Source organism: Paramisgurnus dabryanus, chromosome 5 (genome assembly GCF_030506205.2).
Source record: "Paramisgurnus dabryanus chromosome 5, PD_genome_1.1, whole genome shotgun sequence".
In the NCBI taxonomy this organism is placed as follows: domain Eukaryota; kingdom Metazoa; phylum Chordata; class Actinopteri; order Cypriniformes; family Cobitidae; genus Paramisgurnus; species Paramisgurnus dabryanus.
In genome coordinates, this window is record NC_133341.1 from 23,574,587 (window position 1) to 23,594,813 (window position 20,227).

Here is a 20,227-nt window from a genome sequence, read left to right on the forward strand (position 1 = left end):
GGCCACCTATTATGCCCATTTTTACAAGATCTAATATAAGTCTCAGGTGTGCAAAGAATGTGTCTGTGAAGTTTCATCTTAAAATACCCCACAGATCATTTGTTATAGCATGTTTTCTTTAACAGAATTCGCTCTTCAAGGACAAGAGAGAAAGGCCGATTTGTACTACAGCTCTCTATTTCCCAGATATATGCCGTCAATTTAACTTTTTGACTTACCTCCGCCCACAGGAATTCGAGAGCTTAAGTCAGATTGATGTCAAAACCCAATGTTTAACCGACATCATAACCCAACGTTGGATCTATGTCATAACCCATTGTCAGATCAACGTCATACAACTTCGGATTAACCTCATAGACCAATGACAGATTAACGCCATAACCTAATTTCAGAGTGCCTAAGAAAATTTCAGATTGACATCATTACCCAAAATGTACACTGACTGTACAGTCTGGGACAAAAGCATCTTTAGCCGCATGAGCGATACAATGTGCCAACAAACACATTTAAAAAAAGCTCTTGGGTAAAATTAACCAGTCATCCAGTGGCCATGGGTGGAGATTTTTCAGTGTGATGTCACATTAACAAGAGAATCAGAACAGCATGTCTTATGAGACTGCTTTGGTTTAATGGGGATTAAAAAAGGGGGTGTATTTTTTCATTGTTGTTGTGGAGAGGAGTCATTAATACATCATACATCTATTTCCAAACACCTTGTAAAAGTGGATTTTGCATAATTTGTTCCCTTTAAATACAGAAATAGCACAATGTATTAAATATTTATGTTTTACTAAATGATAATGCAAAAAAGTCAATGTAGCCTATAGTATAAATTAATGTAGAATGTGATCCTTATAAAATTTTACTACAAAACTTTTATTATATGTTTTGCAATTGTTATGTATTATAAAATGGTAACATATGCATAATAATTGTGCATATATTGGATCGATCCATAAAATACTTGTTAAGCACTTTATGTTGAACTTATATGCCTATATTGTTTTATATATATTTGTATAGTTTTATAGTATATATATATATATATATATATATATATATATATATATATATATATATATATATATATATATATATATATATATATATATATATATATATATATATATATATAGTTTTATAGTAGCCTATATATATATATATATATATATATATATATATATATATATATATATATATATATATATATATATATATATATATATATATATATATATATATAAAGAATAAACTTGCATTGAATCTGTATTACTTGCCATTTACAGTAAATTACAGTGTAATAATAATAATCCAGTGTATAGTATGACCCCATGTAGTGAGAGTACAGTACGCGCTCTCATCTCACGCCAGTGGTCGTCGCTCGCTGCTCTCCATCTCTCCAATATTCAGGAGAAAGCGGGGGAGTGCGTTGTTTCTCTCACCATCTACCCCAGACTCTCCTCTTTCGCCAGCCCGTTCATCTGAGTGCATCGGCGGTAAGTTTATGGGGAGAGTGGCCGCTCCCTGCAGCGGCCCCGGTAGGATCGTGTCCTTTCTCACCGCGGTTCCGTGCCTATCCTGCAAACAGCAGCGGCGTCGGCGGCGGCGGCAGCAACATCAGTCTGAACGGGAGAAGCGGAGGATGAGCGAGCAGGGCAGGAGTGTGGCGTCCACGCCAACGAGCGGGACACCGGTTCCGGGCTCGGACACGTACAAAGGCTGGCTTTTTAAATGGACTAACTATATCAAAGGCTACCAGCGCAGATGGTTCGTGCTCAGCAATGGACTACTGTCCTATTACAGGTATTACGCTTCGTCCCGTATAAATTCAGTCGTAATTGTCATGCAACAATTTTGATATGATTTTAATTTCTGAATTGTATTTAACGGGTTTGCGAGAAAATGTGCTGTTTTCGTGTGTTTGTATGGCCGAGGCGTGCAGAAATTTGGGATCTCAATACGGGCCATAGCAAGTTGTCAAACGCACTTACATGCGTGCACTTTAACACCGCTTGTCTTGTGAAGACAGATGTTGTTTACCTCTCAAAAAAACCTTACCACATTTTACTTTACATATTTTATTGGTTCTTTTAAACCAGCTTCCTAAATGTCACTTTGAACAGATTAACGCCAGTCTCACTCTCACATTATCAGTAAAATGACAGCAATGTGCTGTGTTGGAAATAGCGCTTCAGCTAGCGGTTTTGCTAACGCCAACCGATGCTGTCATACGGCGATGCACTGTGACGCTCGTGACAGTCACTGCATTTTAATCATATGACAACCGACTTTTTGCGCGTGCACGTGGGCGGGCGTGTCTTTAAAATGTAGCTTTATTGATAATATTAAATGTATTATGTTAATATAGTAATTATTTTGTGTGGTCTGTCTTCAGCTCCTGTCAGGTACAGAAGTGTTAGCCAACGTTAGCTTAGCCACGGAACAATCCTGAACACAAACATTTACCATGGTAACCGTTGATACAGTTAATACAGTAATCTGCAATTTGGTATTAAATACCATTAAACATATTTTTAAAATCATGACAAAAAGTCTGAAAGCTCAAAAATGAGATCATATATACCTTTATAACATTTTCTTACAATAACAATAATTGTCCTAAACTACACGAAGTTGCCAGAAACTGTGAGAAATGGATAGCAGTAAGTATTGTAACTACAATACAATACAAACAACCAATTAAATGTGTATATATCTATATTCTGACAGACAAACAACACTTAAATCATTGTGTTGTTTATCTGTCAGGTGTTATATGACAGGCACCAAGATATCTAATGATATGTAGCCCATGTATGATGTAATACAGTAACTCTTTAAAAATTAAACCACATCGACATGTGTCACCTGCGTGCTTGGCAACTAACACCTGTTGTTCAAGAGGCTCTTAAGCCAACAAAGGGAATCATGTTTCATCTTTCACTGTGCACCTAGAGGACAGGTGGATAACATGAGGTATCTGTCACTAAACCAAATTATTATGTTAATTTTTACTGCATTTAGGTCTTTGTATTTAGTCAGTTCAGTTTAATCAGCTTTGGTACTGAACTATTGCACATTGAAGCATGTTGTACAGTTTACCTTTGGGGTGATTTTGTGGCAATATATTGCTTAAAATCGCCCTCTTGAGTCCTGTCCAATATACTTACTCAACAAACTAAAAATATTGCACATCTGCATTACAATACGTTTGTGTTGGATCTTTTCACAGTCTGAACGTGGGCTTGGCTCAATACCAATTTTTAATGTCGAGTACCAGTCTAGTTTCTGTCAAACATGTATCAATACATTTGCCTGCATACCCCACAGGTAGATATCTTGAACTAGTTCCAGAGAATTATATATACTAAAAAAGATTGAAACCGTTTAGTGTGCTCGCCTTTAATGTGTTTAAATGCCAGCATCTCTGGTTGTTCAAACTTTATTGTGAAACCAGTGTCTAGTCTTCATCAGATGGTCACGAGGGTCATCATGATAGCATCCCAAAGTACACCAGGAGTCAAGAATCTAATGAAATAAGGGCAAAGGCTCTTGTTAAAGCACTGAAGCAATGCAGGTCGCTCACTATCTCTATGGGATAGCCCCTGTGGGAGTGCTGACTCCTCATGCAGTAGGGCAAAAGGTTTTCACCCGCTCTGGAGAGTCAGGGTGGAAAGCGACACTCTGCTCTTCTTTATTAATAGTCTATTATGGTGGAAGGTGATTGCAGTGGTGTAAGTCTATATCTGCTGTCATCTGAGAGCTCGGGCAGTGGTGTGCACATAGCCAACACGAAGGAGTGTCTGGATAACATGTTGCACTAACGTATGCATTGTCATACATTGACAGTAGTCATTAGATTATGAATGATTGTGGGGAAATGGGGAAAGAGATTGGGACCTGATATACATTGGACTTGAATGCCCAGCATGCTACCTACCGTGCCACACCTCTATACAGAAGATAGATTTATCCTTTTTTATGTCTTTACATTGATTATTCCATTAGTGGTCAGTATATTGCAAGTCAACACTTGTACAAATCTATCAGCCAAATGTGCTTCATGCTGCTAAATGTGCACGATTACAACATCCTACGGCACTTAAATGCAGAGAGCAGCAGCCTTTGAATCGCTGGGTGGCCCCTGTATCAGCACTTTTGCTTTTCAGCTGATAACAGTCCAAACAGCAATTGCTCATTTTATGAGAAATCCTCACACTGGTCTTAAAACATGTAGGGCTATGCTGATACATGAACATCAGTTTCAGAGTTTCTTAGTAATTGGTCAATTCCCATATTGGTTTTATGATAGCATGCAATGCACTCAAACTGACACAGACTTTACAACTTTGTGCTAAACATGAGCGTGATTGTGACTTATTTCAGATATATTGGGATATATATCAGTGTTTCTGAATGGCTTGAGGTCAGGATTGAGCGGATTTGAAGTGAAAGGCTTTGATGATCGTCTGATACGTGCAATATCATTATCTAATTTTTGACAGAGGTGGTGTTTAACTGCTTTTGCATCTGGGCTCTTCACATATAAGCGTCTCCAGCATCCCTCCTCCTCTCCATCTTTTCCTTCACTGCTCTTTTTCTTACTCCTCTGTGCAGTTCTATAACCGAGGGTTGAATTTGTGTTCGAGTTCTTTTCGAGGACAGCAAGCCAAGTTCATTTACCATTAATTATTAAGACTGAATGGGCAGGCGAACTTGTGAATTAGTACATTATTACAGGGAGAACCATCAATTGCAAAACTCACCCTTATCCAATATTGCTGTCACCTCACCATAACAGATGGCTGGAGTCTTTTTACAGGATGTGTTCTGCTGATATACTAGTTTTACAGAGAGCAATAGAGAGCACGCACACACAGTTCTGCCATCATAACCCGTTAAAAATGTAATGGCCTTAGTAAATGCAACGTTTGCGGTCACGGTCACAGCCCCCCACCTCCACTACCCTTCTTCCTCGCTATGAGTCACACAGTACTATCTCTTTGCCTACTCAATCTGCTTTAGTTGTATAATGAAGATTAAACTTGCAGAATTGTCCAGATCTGATTGTAGGAATGCACAATGTAGCAATGACCATAAAACCAGTTTATTTAAAATTTTTAATATTAATGTATCATTTCGAAGTATGATGTTATTGAAAACAGATCAGTTAAGATGCTTATGAAGGGAAATCGTTTTCATGTTTTAAAAGGAATAAACTGTTATTGATTTTTTTTCATTGAAGCCGTGTGATTTTTCATAGTTACATTTTTTGTTAAAAAAATTGCGGTTCTTGGATGTTTGATGACAAAAAAAATGACAGCTAGTTGCAAGACACACAAGAACCAATGATATTCAATATTTATTAACGTGAGACCATATTTAAATGTATTGTATAGGGTTGTAACGGTATGGCGGTACACCTTGATATTAATTTTTACGATTATCATACCGTAAACATTTGCTTATACACGGTTTTGGAAAAAAATAAAGCAGATCTCACCTGCGCTACTACGCACATGCAACTTCATTTGGTGTGACAGCCTAGACTTGTTTATGTAACACAGAGAAAATGTAAGAGACTACAATTTCTATCCCCTACCAGAAAAAAAGTTAAAATCTACAGTATGGGAATAATTTGGGTATATGAAAAACGAACACGGGGTTGTCCTTGAAAATGGATTTCCAGTTTGCAAGAAATGTGGATGAAGAGTGGCTGCAAAAAGAGGCACTAAAGCCCATTTAAGTCATTTATATTACAGATCAATTTAAGTTGATTATACTTAGGCCATATAATAAAAACTATATATTTCACTCACTATATGACAATGTGAAAAAATGAATATATCCAGAGCAGCTCTGAGAGAATTTAATGAGTATTTTATAATTTTATTTAAAAAAATAAAATTAAAAGAATCAAAAATGGTTAAGAATCAAAGTTTACTTTTTTCGAAAGTGTATTTTCCCCCCATAAGTTTAATGTAATAAACCATATGTTCAACCCAAAACCCCTATCTGTTTTTTATAAATTTAAAGATCATTGTAGCTTATGATGATGATGATGATAATAATAATAATAAGTGTTTAATACCGGCAAACCGCGAAACCGTGATAGTTTCTGAGACAATTATCATACCGTGGAAATCTCATACCGTTACAACCCTTGTACTAATCTGTAATTTCATTTCATATATTAATGGGGACATTTCACAAGGCTTTTTTAAGATGTGAAATAAATCTTTGGTGTCCCCAGAGTACGTATGTGAAGTTCTAGCTCAAAATACCATATAGATAACTTATTATTACATTTTAAAATTGGTGTGAGCAATAATTTGCCGTTTTTAGGTGTGTTCTTTTAAATGCAAATGAGCTGATGAGTTGGATAGTGCAGATTAAGGCGCAGTATTATCCCCTTCTGACATCACAGGGGAGCCAAATTTCAGTAAAATCTTTTTTCACATGCTTGCAGAGAATGGTTTATCAAAACTAAGTTACTGGGTTGTTCTTTTTCACATTTTCTATGTGGATAGAAGCACTGGGGACCCAATTATAGAACATAAACATTGAAAAAGTACAATCCAATACCAACACAGACCTTGTCATGGCAACTTGGGGTAAAGCGCGACTTGCTGACCAACATGTATTTGAACAAAGTTGCACTTTAAATTGTCCGAAGTTACACCTTAAATCATATTTTGAATTTTTGTGCTGACTACCTAAAAATGTTGCTACTAGTCTGTTTGAAACATTTAAATAAAAATGAAGAAGCAGTATTGCACAATGTTTCATTTAGTCTTGAATTTGCACTTGCACTTGTCATTTGTTGCACAGTAAAATGTTTGAGTTCTGTAGCCCTTTTTAAGCTTTTTGTACAGCTAACAAATGTGTTATTTGCAGCTTGACTGATTAAAAGGGCGATAGAGATGGTATTGGATCGGTATCGGTATCGACAGATACTCACGGTTGTGTCATATATGGCATGAGGGTGAGAAATTCTGACAGAATTTTCTATTTTTGGTGATCTATTCCTTTCTATTCGAGGCTGTTTTTCATGCCCGTTGGTTGCAATGACCCCAATAATGTGATAATTAGTCCTAGGAATGCACATTTTAGCAGATTAACCCTGCCAAAAATGCTAATTTTACCCCCCAGAATGTGTAATTCGTAGTAATTGGGCAGGTTTGCTGTGAAAACCTGGCAACCCTGGTCCTATTTCATGGCCTCTCAGATAACACTTCAGGTGTGATAACATTACGTTAAGTCTTTCTCTCAGTTGTGTATCGGAGGTTAACTGAGGGCAGTAGGGTGTTTTGGAATGTCATATAACCCTTGCGCCTGGTTTCACAGACAAGGCTTAGCTAAAGCCAAGGCTAGGCCTTAGTTAAATTAAGACGTTTAAGCATTTTTACAAACACATCTTTGAATAAGATGTTACTGGTGGGTATTTTAAAACAAATCAATGGCACTGACATATTTTAAGATCTGTACATACAAGTTATTTTTAGTGGAGATACCTCTTTTATTCTAGGACTAGCCTTAAGCCTTGTCTGAGAAACCAGACAAGGAGTTTAACTTGCACAATCTGTTAATTAGCACTTGCAAAATTTCTTTAGCTGTTTTCTCCTTTGGGTAGTCTCAGTTTACACCAATATGTTGTGTGTGTGTTTGACTCTTGCAAATGAAAATATATTTCTTGCATCAGTCAACATGTTTTCTCAAGAGAAGAATAAGTAAACCTATTCTAATTCTTAAAGGTGCAATTTGTAAGATATTTGCAGTAAAATCTCCAAAAACCACTAGGCCAGTGTTATATATTTTGTCCAGCTGATTACTATCAATATCTGTAATGTTTTCAACTACTTGTAAATCGTGAGAAAATTTCCATTCAAAACATTGACACGGGGCAGTGCAGTCTCTTATCAATGACGTTAATATCCATGTGACCCTTTGTCACCGCCTTTACTGACGTAAACGACATGACAACAGTGGTCGAGCTCGAAAAAATAAAATGGCGGCCAAGGAAGCGGCTGGAGCACAAATTTAGTGAAAATAAACGTATATTTTCACTTTTTAAGCATTTTAATTGCATTTCTAGCGAGAAATTAGTATTGTAGTTTTCAAATATGTGATTAGTTATCACAAAGGCGCTCTCTGTTTATATTTCAAACACGCTGCCTTTGAAGTGCGTCAGAAAGCCTTTCTCTGAGCGGCCTTCAGGCCTCCGAGGCCGAAGTCATTTCCTCAAGAGGCAGCGAGGCAACAAGTCCTCACTGCCTTGAGTTTTCAGACGCAGCGAGCCAGTGTTGTGGACAAATGCGGAACTATGCGATAGCGCCTGTCGGGCTACGCGCTTGCTTATGAACTTATGGATATCTCTGTACCGTCTGCCGCTGGTTGTGTCAGCTCCTGTAAGCGTACGGGCCAACCAAACGACCAAAGAAGAGTTTGGAACAAAACAAGGGAGGATCAATTTGTTGTTGCATTATCTGGATGGAGAGAGCTTCACGACAACATTTAACTAGACCGAGATTCTGATCCTGCTTGTGTTTTACGCGATGGGTGAGTTGTTTTGATTCGTAACCCTTCAAAAAACGTATGCTATTATATTGATCACAACATTAGTGTGTAGATTGTAATCAGCGCGTCTTCCCGCGGACGATATGCACATCAAAGGTATTGTACAGCAATATAAATGGTCATTTTAAGACACTTCACAATAAGATTTGTACTGTCAATACATTATGTGAAAAATCATTGTAGATTGTAAGTTGAAAACTTAATTCTGTGCTGTGTTTACCATCGAATTTGGACTAATACTGTAATATATATGACTAACAATTTCGTTTTGAACATCACATATAAACTTACATAATGAAATAAACGATGTCATCATAGCAACATTTATAAGACTTGATTACCTTATCCATCAATTTGATTTCTCGTTCTCGTCTGATTGATGGCCATCAGCGGTTGAGTTAAAGACTACAAATCCCATAATTCCACGCTGCTTCAGAGCGTCGGTAAACAACATCATTGTTTTTGTTTGATCTGGCGCCATCTTGCGGCGCATAATTGCAAATTGTATCTTTAATGTGGTGCCATCTTTCTCTTTCTCAGCCCAGGGGCTGGATCTGTCCTGCTTTGAATGCGAGTGTGTCAGAACAATTTAAGAGTCGGGACTCGGGATAATGAATGTGCCGTTACTTCCAGTGACCATAACTTTTTGGTCATTTTAAAGGGATTATCACACAAATGCATTGTTGATACAGACAGTTGGCATGGAGGAATCACCAACCTGTAAAGCCATGTTGGCCATTCAGAATATTTGAATATTGCAATGACCTTTCAATTAAAATCCTTTTGAAATAATTTAGTCCATCACACCGGACTAAATCTGACCCTGCTCTCATCTCTTTATTTTTATTATTTTAATCTTTTAATTTACTATCACACTTAAGTTTACCTTTCTCCCCACTGTTGGCTGGTTTTATGAACCTGTTTTCTTTTTAGATAATCTTCATTTTTGTCCATGCCTTACTTTCCCATACCCTTATAGTACTGTCGCTCCACATCTTGTCTTCAGTTTCTCAGTTCTGACCCACTTGTAGTCATCCAGCGTGCCGTGTTCCCTGTAGGTGGGTATAGTCTAATTTAAGATCCCTCCTGTTACCCCTCCATACCTCCTTGGCCCATGTTTCTCCTTTATCAGTCCGCTTTGCCGCTGAGAGATTTTGAGCATGAAATCTCAGCTCTAGAGAGCTTGTTTTATTGCAGGGATGGAGTTTTTGATGGTCATTGATGTTTGGTCTTTTTGTTGAATGTGTATCTGTCGCTGTTCCTCCCCATCCACAAAAGCCCCTGTAAAGCCATACAATTCACACTCACAGTAGGAAAGTAGTGTCCTGTATCTGGGAAATAACTTTTCCAACTTATAGTGATGCAGCACACACTACTGCCCAAGAAAAATTTCCCTAAGGGGACAAGAAAGTGTATCGTATCGTATCGTATTACAATTTCGAGTGTTTCAAAAGAGTTTTTATTAGTCGCTCCTACAATGTTAAATATGATTGATTTGTTTGTTCATCTCCAAAAAGTGTTTGTGCTGCCTTAAAATTTTGAGTTAATTCAACTCAAAGTTGTTGAGTCAACTTATATTTTACAGGTGAATAAGCTTAAAATTGTAATGCAGCATAAACACTGAGGGCTCTATCTTACACCCAGCGCAATGCGCAACGCAAGTGTCTTTTGCTAGTTTCCACCCTGCGCAATTATCATTTTCACGTTTAGCGCCACGTTGTTTAAATGCATTTGCGCCCCCCTTTTGTGCCCATGGAGGTTCTGGTCTGAAAATGAGGTGTGTTCAGGAGCATTGTTGGCGCGTTGCTATTTTGAGGCAACTAAAATAGACTACGCCATTGATCAACAAAAACCTGGTCTAAAGTCTAAAGTCAATGGCGCAATATGTTTTTTGTTATTAAAGAGCGCATAAGTAATATGTGCCTATAAACGGGACATACGGGACGACAACGCGGGTTTGCTTATCACATACATGCATGGCAGCAGCACAAAAACGCTTTTAAATATGAAAGATTAAAGGATTGAATGTAAAAGATTATTATTGAGTCTCTTGGACATAAATGAGGACCGATTATGAGACGTTAGAAGGCGTAAAGAGCTACTTCACCTGTAGCCTGTTAAATAAATGCTTTGCTTTAAACAAATGCATCTGTTTTTAAATGTTTTTTTTAATGCTATACCTCACAGAAAAATTGTATATGATGACTCTGTACCTGTGGATATGGTGAGATGAGAAACATTTTTAAGTAATGCTTAAAAAAAACTGACGTTGTCCAAGTGGTGAAACGTGCAGAGAGGCGTTTGTAAATTCTTTATCTCCTGTTTGTTACAAATAAAGTATTTTTAGAGTACAAACCTTTTCTTACATACTTGTAAATTATTTTTTGATAATATTGGATAGCCATACATTTAAAGCAATTAAAAGTCTGCTTTTTTACTTCCATGACTAAAATAAAACAGGTTTTAATAAAAAATTAAAATTTCAATACACGTGAAAAACAACACAATTATTTAACATTAATCCTAAACTGGGGATCTTCTTCCTCCGCTTAGTTTTTCCTTTTTACAAAGTCTGTCATCTAAATAGATATTAGACATAGCGCCAGCGCAACTGGCTTTTAAAGGGGATGAGAGGTGAGACTCTTATTGGTTTATGGCACATTACGCCCAAAATACTCCCATTACTCATTAAAAAAGAAGGACCAACCCTTTTCGACCATGCGCTCGGCGCACAAACCATTTTTCCCATCGTTAAATTAGCAAAAGTGGATTCAGACACGCCCATTTAGACATTGCGCTGTGCGCTTTAGACAATGCGCTTAGATCGTTAAAATAGAGCCCTTAATTTTTTAATTGAACCAACAAATCTTTTTTACAGTGTATTCTCCCTTTATATTTTTTTCCTCACAAAGTCAAATACTGTATTGGCATAGGACAGTACATAGTACACAATGTATAAATAAATCAAAATAAACACCCAACAAGACAATAATCAACACACTTTCGCTTTGTACTGGTCTGTACGTGTTTGTATGAACAGTAATTGTCTGCATGTACTAGTACAACTATGTATGTATGGAAGATCTACTATTTCTGTATGTGTAAGAGTGTCATAAGAAGCCAATAGTTATGTAACACATTTAGAGGTTAGGGTGTGTGTAAAAATAAAAATCAACCTCATGACCTTGGCATGGTTACCCTGGGGCTCCTCTAGCTGATCGGCAGTTTGTGGGAATTAATAAACATTAATGTCACACAAACACAGTCTGTATCTGTGTAAGCGATCTCTGTCTGGATGCTTCTCACAGTTTCTCTGAGAGGTCAGAGCTTGACATTCCATTACAGATACTGGAACAGATACTGGGTAACCAGAGCAGCAACACACATACACATACAGTACATACAGTGTGCGCACACACACACACACACGCACGCACGCACGCACGCACGCATGCGCACACACACACACACACACACACACACACACACACACGGAGGGTTCTGATTCTCTGTCCTACTCTCGCCCCCACTTATTGGTTCTCTCTGTCCCTTAAAGGTCCCATTCTTTCTGTGTTTTTGAAGCTTAGATTGTGTTTACAGTGCGCAATATAACATGTGTTCATGTTTCAGATATTAAAAAACGCGGTATTTTTCACACAATTTACTTATTTGTATAGCGCTGTTTTCACTGTCCTAAAAACGGGCTGATGTCTTCCTTGTTCTATGAAGTCCCTCCTTCAGAAATACATAATGAGTTCTGATTGTGTAGTTTGTTTAGTTTGTTGTGATTTGATAGCAGCTTAGCTTGCCGTTGGCTTAGCTGGTGACTGACATATTCCTGTGGGCGGAGTTTAGTCAACAAACTGTTCTACTGACTTCATTAAAGCAGGAAATAGAGGGCTGTAGTCCAGACCGGCCGTTCGCTGTAGGCTTTGAAAGACGAATTCTGTTAATAAAATATATCGCCTGGCAGTAAATTTGAGCTTTATCATTGTACAGGTATTATTAATATAGCAACATTACACACTATAGGTTTTAAAAAATGAGATCAGAAAGAATGTGACCTTTAATATCTTTTGGTCATTCTGCCACTACAGTACTATTATACTCCACCTCTTAGAAACTCCATAGATAATTTCTCATAGTCAGCAAAACTTCAATGGCTTATGTGTTTGAATCTGTGTTTCATTAGCAGCTGACTGAGGAATCTCTCTCTCTCTCTTTCTTTTATCTTTCTGTTTTTCTTTCTCTGAGTACTGTGCTGTGTTTTGTGAGGCTTTAGATCTTTTGTAAGCCTTTCCCAAGCTTAGTTAAATTAGTGCTTCTTGGACGTTGCCCTGACAGAATCACAGCAGGATCTAAGATCCATTCAGGCCTAAACTGTTTCACACTAAAAAAGACCATTCACTCTAAACCAGACACTTTTACCTGTTATGACCAGCTGCTTTACACAGCTGATAGCTTACATTAGAGTTAAGTGGGTTGACTTTATTCGCGATAATGATAAGGCAGGATAGATATTACAGTATAATTAACAAATGTAAAAGAGCTGTGATAAGTAGTGATGCTGTGCAACTTCGTGTCAATCATTCAGCTGATATAAAAAATGGAAAATACATGTTTACAAAACATTTCCTGTGGAATAAAAACTTGATGGAAAAGTATATTACCTTTCACTTTAAAGTGCAAAATCCACTTTAACGAGGTGTTAAAACATAAACGTGTGATGGCAGTGAACACAACAACCCTATGCCGTAAAAGCCATGCTCTCTTTTTTAATCCCCATTAAAGCAAAGCTCTCATTAGACATGCTGTTTTGATTCTTTTGTTATTGTGATGTCACACTGAAAAAGCCCTGCCCACAGCCACTGACTGGCTGGTTAATTTTACCTAAATTAACATGTTTAAGCACTAATGCGGCTAAAGATATTTTTGTCTCAGACGTTATTCACATAAATCAGATCTTTTTTTAACCGAAAGTGCTCACTATCTGTTGGTAATTAATTAGTGAGACCAGTAGCTCATTTGCATTTAAAGGTACACACATAACAACAGTGCTTTTGGCTCCCACCAGTGATGCGCGGGTTGATCCAAAATGAGCGGGTGCCTGTGGTCACCCGCGGTTACGAGTCATCTAAAAAATTATTTTTATTGATATTCGGGTTGCGGCCAGTCGGGTCGTTTGAAATAAAGATGCCAATTAACTATTTTAGTGCTGGGCAAAGATTAATCGCGATTAATCACATACAAAATAAAAGTGATTTTTTTGCATAATATATGAGTTTGCGCTGTGTGTAATTATTATGTAAGGGATAATGTAGAGGCAGCCGGTAGTTATCGGGAAATAAGCCCCGACAGTGTGATCAGGACCCGACGCGAAGCGGAGGGTCTTGTATCACACTAAAGGGGCTTATTTCCCCATAACTACCGGCTGCCTCTACAGTATCCCGCTTATTACACAGCTACTTGCCACATACAAAAAACTGGACATGAATATGAATTTGAAACATTTTATTGGCATATTTGTTTTAAATTAACATTTTTATCCTTCCGTGAAACTTTGCACAGATGCATAATATGATCGTAATACCTTATTAAGATCCTCTGCTTCATACTTGTCTGTCTCCATTTTTTTCTCTTTTAGCCAGTCTTTGAGAAGTTTTAATGCCCATTCTGTATTTTTTTGTGTGTTGGCTATGTAGCTGTCATGCTCTATTTTGTCAAATTCAGTCTCAGTAAGCTATCTGTGTCTTGTCGTTGTTCGTTCTTCTATCCACTGTTTAAATGTTTTGTTTTTTCCGTACATGTTAAAATTATGGTTGTCCAGTGTTTGGCACAAGATGGCGCCAAACAGCTAGTAATCTTTATTGGCGCGGAGCGATTTTAATCGTAAAAGTAGTACCGGCTATGCGTTATTACTTTGGAGTGGTTATTATTTGAAAAGAACGAACCTGCAAATGTCTCAACTGACCAATCAGTATCAAGCATTCCAGAGAGCCGTGTAATAAGTATATATAAATACACACATATATATATTATGTATGTATTTAAGAAACATTTACATGTGTATATATATTTATTTATATTTTTATATATTATATATTAACAATAAATGGATATATAAATAAAATGTTTTAAAATGTATATATGTATGTGTTTGTGTTAAAATATATACGTAATAATTACACACAGTACAGACACATATATTAGGCAAAAATGCACTTTTATTTTGTATGCGATTAATCTTTGCCCAGCACTAATTTTAAATAATTACTAGGGCCAGGAAGCGGGTCGGTATTTTGAGCTGAAATGTCATAGACACTTTCTGGAAACATCTGAGACTTATATTACATCTTGTAAAAATGGGCATAATATGTGCCCTTTAAGACAACAACCTATTGAACAGACTGTATAGCGCTCTCTCTCTCTCTCTCTCTCTCTCTCTCTCTCTCTCTCTCTCTCTCTCTCTCTCTCTCTCTCTCTCTCTCTCTCTCTCTCTCTCTCTGTCTCTGTCTATCAGGGCTTACACAATTCACTGTTCTATTTCTCTGGCTGTAACACTGGTTGGTTTGTTTGATTGATTGTTGTTGTTTGGGGTTGGTCTTAGCTGGCACACACAATGGTCATTTTAACCTCTATTTTCTGATCACACAATATCAAGTTTTTCAGTCTTTCATCTATGCTGTGCCCCAGCATCACTCCGACTAGTCAGTATCTGTCTGTTTATCTGCCTGTTTCACATGTGACTGTCTATGTAAGATGGTTCTCTCCATGTAAGATGTCTGAGTTTTGATTATGCTACTGACACATCGTCTTATTTGTCCTCCATGTCCTTGTATGCTTACGGCAGGACGCAGGCAGAGATGGCACACACGTGTCGCGGCACCATCAACCTCGCCACGGCGCACATCGACACAGAAGATGCCTGCAATATCGTGCTGAGCAGCGGGGGGCGCACTTACCATCTGAAAGCCAGCACTGAAGTGGAGAGGCAAAGATGGGTCACGGCACTGGAGCTGGCCAAAGCTAAAGCAATCCGAATGATGAACGATCAGTCCGGTAAGAGCAAAAAGATTTTCTAGTTTTAGTCTTCACTGACCATTTAGCTGGCATCGATTCAGTAAGTCATATCAAAGTCTCTTTTGAGCAAGTCTACTCTGCAAACATCTTGGCAACGTCCCCAGCCAGCTATTTTCTATCCAGGCAATTGATCTTAGTCAGGGTACATGTCATGTTTTATTTAACACAAGAAAATACATGGCTGCGTAGGATTAAAGCAATAGTAAGACCACCATACATTTTGATTCGGTGTTCCAGAGCAATAAGATAAAGTGCTACTTTTACCAAAAAAGCGAGACTTCCATACTGTATATTGTGATTTCTTCCATTAATTTTTCTTCAAGTGCTCTTTTTTGTTCCCCCATATACTGTCTCTGGTTATCCAGAAATGAATTAAATAAAGGCATTGTGTGTTTAAAGTGTTAGCGTGAAACTGGTTTAACAGTGCAGAAGTGTATATCTGCTTTAGCTAAAAAACTCACAGCGCCTGCCTGGTATTATATAAACTACCTGTAAGAGACTAAGATCAGCTACATAAAAGTTTTCAATGCACCATTTCTGTGCTTGTAGAAAATGACCATGCAGCGCCACCTGCACACTGTTATCATTCTGGTAAGGTCATTGTATTTCTTTCAGAGGCTTTGCATCAGGTTTACATGGTTTGCATTCAGAGTAAATGGGGAATGATTGCATTTGCAATGGACTGATCTGGCAGAGAATACCTAAAAAGCACTCCAGAAATAAACTTAAATTGATTGTTGTAGTATCTGATGTGGGTCGATGCTTTGCTTCAACAGATTAAATCTTTCCTTTTATACTAAAGATGTCGGGGACTTTGATCTGTTACTCTTTGGTTTGAATCAAAGCACAGACCTAGTCATGCTTTACATTAAATGAATGCTGGACAGGACCAGAAGGGATGGCATCATTGGGTATGTTGTCTGCATGGAGCATGATTTAATTGATTAATTAACTGATTCGCAGATTTGGGGATTTACTCTGTGAAATGCTATGGCCTTCAGATGCATGTTTACATGTCCTGCAAAGCTTAACCCGTTAACTGGGGCTGTCCCGTGAGCGGGACACCCGAGTTTACGTCAATATTTTGCATGTAAATGTTAATCTATCACGACAAACTATATATTGTTGGAAAGGTTTAAGAAAGTAGTTTTCATATTTCAAAACCTTTTAGCAGTAATAATAAATGTAGTGACGGTAATTTATTTTGCCTTCAGAACTGCCTTAATTCTACGTGGCATTAATTCAACAAGGCGCTGAAAGCATTCTTTAGAAATGTTGGCACATATTGATAGGATAGCATCTTGCAATTGATAGAGATTTGTGGGATGCACATCCAGGTCACGGAGCTCCCGTTCCACCACATCCCAAAGATGCTCTATTGAGTTGAGATCTGGTGACCGTGGGGGCCATTTTAGTACAGTGAACTCATTGTCATTTTCAAGAAACCAATTTGAAACGATTCAAGCTTTGTGACATGGTGCATTATCCTGCTGGAAGTAGCCATCAGAGGATGGGTACATGGTGGTCATAAAGGGATGGACATGGTCAGAAACAATGCTCAGGTAGGCCGTGGCATTTAAACGATGCCCAATTGGCACTAAGGGGCCTAAAGTGTGCCAAGAAAACATCCCCCACACCATTACACCACCACCACCAGCCTGTACAGTGGTAACAAGGCATGATGGATCCATGTTCTCATTCTGTTTACGCCAAATTCTGACTCTACCATCTGAATGTCTCAACAGAAATCGAGACTCATCAGACCAGGCAAAATTTTTCAGGTCTTCAACTGTCCAATTTTGGTGAGCTTGTGCAAATTGTAGCCTCTTTTTCCTATTTGTAGTGGAGATGAGTGGTACCTGTTGGGGTCTTCTGCTGTTGTAACCCATCCGCCTCAAGGTTGTGCGTGTTGTGGCTTCACAAATGCTTTGCTGCATACCTCGGTTGTAACATTTCAGTCAAAATAAATACGTAAACATATATCATCAGAATAATTGACAACTGGGATGACCAATAGTCTTAATGATCCACCCGGAACAAGAAAATCTTCTTCTTTAGGTTTTGCACAAATCTGGTTGTTCCTGTCGCTCAGTTGGTAGAACATTGTGTTAGTAGCACAAATATTGTTGGTTTGATTACCATGGAATGCACATACTGATAAAATGTATTTGTAAGTTGCTTTGGATAAAATCGTCTGCCAAATGGATGAATCCAAATTCTAAACAGAAGCTTTATTACTAGTGGACGATTGGACCTAACTGCATTTCTTTGCAACATGGAGAAAAAATAGCCTCTGCTTTTAATGGTTCACCACAAGGGGGCGAAAGAGATCATTTTGGCATGTTATTTGAGTTCTCATGAGAACCTAGCAAACACTTATATGACAACAGAGCTCTTTTTTAATTCTCTCTTTAATCTCTCTTGTATGTCGGAATCTTGTTGTCTGTATGAAATGTTGGCTGTGCTCCAGTCTCCTCTCTTCATTCCATTCCAGACACGGCCCACTCTCTCCTCACAACACCAAACAAATCACAGCTTTCTATTTCTGCGCAGCTTTTGCTTTTCCCTATATGTGAGTATAATTGTGAATGACAATTTTACATCCGTGTGGAGTACACAGTGATGTTGATGCTGTTGTTTGATGAATTCAACCTATGTCACATTTCTGTGTGCCTTGCCTTAACATAAATCATCATTAATGCCCTACAGTAAGTAAGGTTTTACTGTAAAGGTCAGTAAAACCTCCATTTATTTACATGTACATTCTGAAAATAGTCCAGGACTTAGCTAGGCAAACCTGACAAAGTGATGTCGACCTGAAATGGGATTTTAACCCTGTAGCTAACCTAACTTATAACCTAACTTCAATTAGATGTACTGTACACTGTAAAAAAGCAGCATGAAGTTTTGGCTTGTGAAAGTTGACATAACTTATAAAATAAGTTGAAACTGTTTAACCTTTTTTTAAGTTAAAGTAACATTAATATATGTTGATTTGACAAACATTCTGTGTATTTTTACAGTATATACTTTAAAGGGCAACTTTTATGCAAAATCCACAGTGTGTAATCAAAACCACCCTAAAATGAATCCACCCACTCTTTTTTTAATCCCCATTAAAACAAAACAGTCTCATAAGACTAGGGATGGGACGGTATGAAAATTTCATATCATTATTATAGTGACCAAAGTTATCACGGTTATCAATATTATCATGGTTTTGTTAAAATGAGATGGGAATGTTCAAAAAGAACTGATACACACACTGAAAACATTTTATTTTTGAAATTTTATGTCTCTGAAATTATTTCTGTGTTAAAAAATAAATAAATCTGTCTAATAAGTTTACCATGAATGAACATTATCCCTTAAATGCCTTCTTTTGCAAAAAACTATGCCTGGACAGGATTTACCGCGGTAATCAAACACGGTTGTAATGATAATTAAATTTTAAATGATAATACTAATCGTCAGGACATTTTATTGCGGTTAATCGTGAAACCGGTTATCGTTTGATTCACTTATCAATGTGAGGTCACACTGATAAAGTCCCACCCATGGCCACTGACTGAAAGTCCTGCATTACCATAGTTTCCCCCCTCAGCGAGTTGTATGCTGTCTGCCATATCTTAATAGTGAGAAACTATTGTCTCAGACTGTGTTCAGAGGAATCAGATCTATTTTAACTGAAAGCACTCACTTTGGACATGCTATAATAAATGATCCATGGGGTATTTTAAGCTAAAACTTCACAGACACATTCTGGGCATACCATATATGTATATATGTCATGTTTGCGTTGACGTATGTTGGTTCTAAAATGTACTTTCAGCAACCACAATAATTAATTTAACAAATTAATAATTAATAAAATAATTTACTCATGCATTGTTTTACAAATACAGTTTAACTACATAGAATAAGATAGATACAAATGAGACAACTGATGAAATACATAAAGACTATGAATCTATTATGTAACAAAATATAGATTGTAATGCTTAAATATTTTTTTGATAAATTTGGTGAGAAATATTTTTAAAAATCTTCATTAATTATGTGAAGTCAATGTACATATCAGACATACCTTGCATAGTCATTATTGATTATTTTGGATTAGTTTATGCTGTATATTTTAGCTCTGTTTAACATCGTTTACCTTTTTTAAATCCATTCCACAGAACACTGATCCCCTCACATGCACAGTGTTTCGCAGACGTCTGCAGAGTTGTTTGTTTATGCAGTTTAAACTGGTGATACAGGGTGAGAAGTTACTACTAAACAGGTGACAGCCTTAGGTGTATAAAGAAATACTATTTTGTTTAAGAGTGCTTTGGTCTAGACAAGATTTGCAGTGCAAAAATCAGGTTCTCTTCCAGTCTTGGTTCGGTTTAACCTATGATGTAAAAGAGTGTTCTCTTAAAGGAAGTGAGAAAGACAGAGAAGTGGGTCAGACTCTCATCATTGATCTCAAGCTTTCATATCAGCACCTCCTTGAGCTTTAAAAGCCTCGCTTATAACTGCATCTATTTTTATACCAGCATTTTTATCTCCACCACCCACCTGTCTG

The 20,227-nt window shown here is 37.4% G+C and overlaps 1 protein-coding gene across 3 annotated transcripts in view; it reads left to right on the top strand.

Moving 5' to 3' along the window:
* Positions 1–1,361: 1,361 nt before the first annotated feature.
* Positions 1,362–20,227, top strand: part of osbp2b (oxysterol binding protein 2b) — a 71,994-nt gene continuing 53,128 nt past the window's right edge. Inside the window, exons 1-3 of one of the 3 annotated variants that reach the window (XM_065250423.2) lie at positions 1,362–1,803; positions 15,428–15,636; positions 16,207–16,248. In XM_065250423.2, the coding sequence (XP_065106495.1) occupies positions 1,505–1,803; positions 15,428–15,636; positions 16,207–16,248 (550 nt within the window). In that variant the 5' untranslated portion in view covers positions 1,362–1,504. The remainder of the gene's footprint in view (positions 1,804–15,427; positions 15,637–16,206; positions 16,249–20,227) is intronic. The other 2 variants (XM_065250422.2, XM_065250420.2) reach the window with 2 other exon arrangements.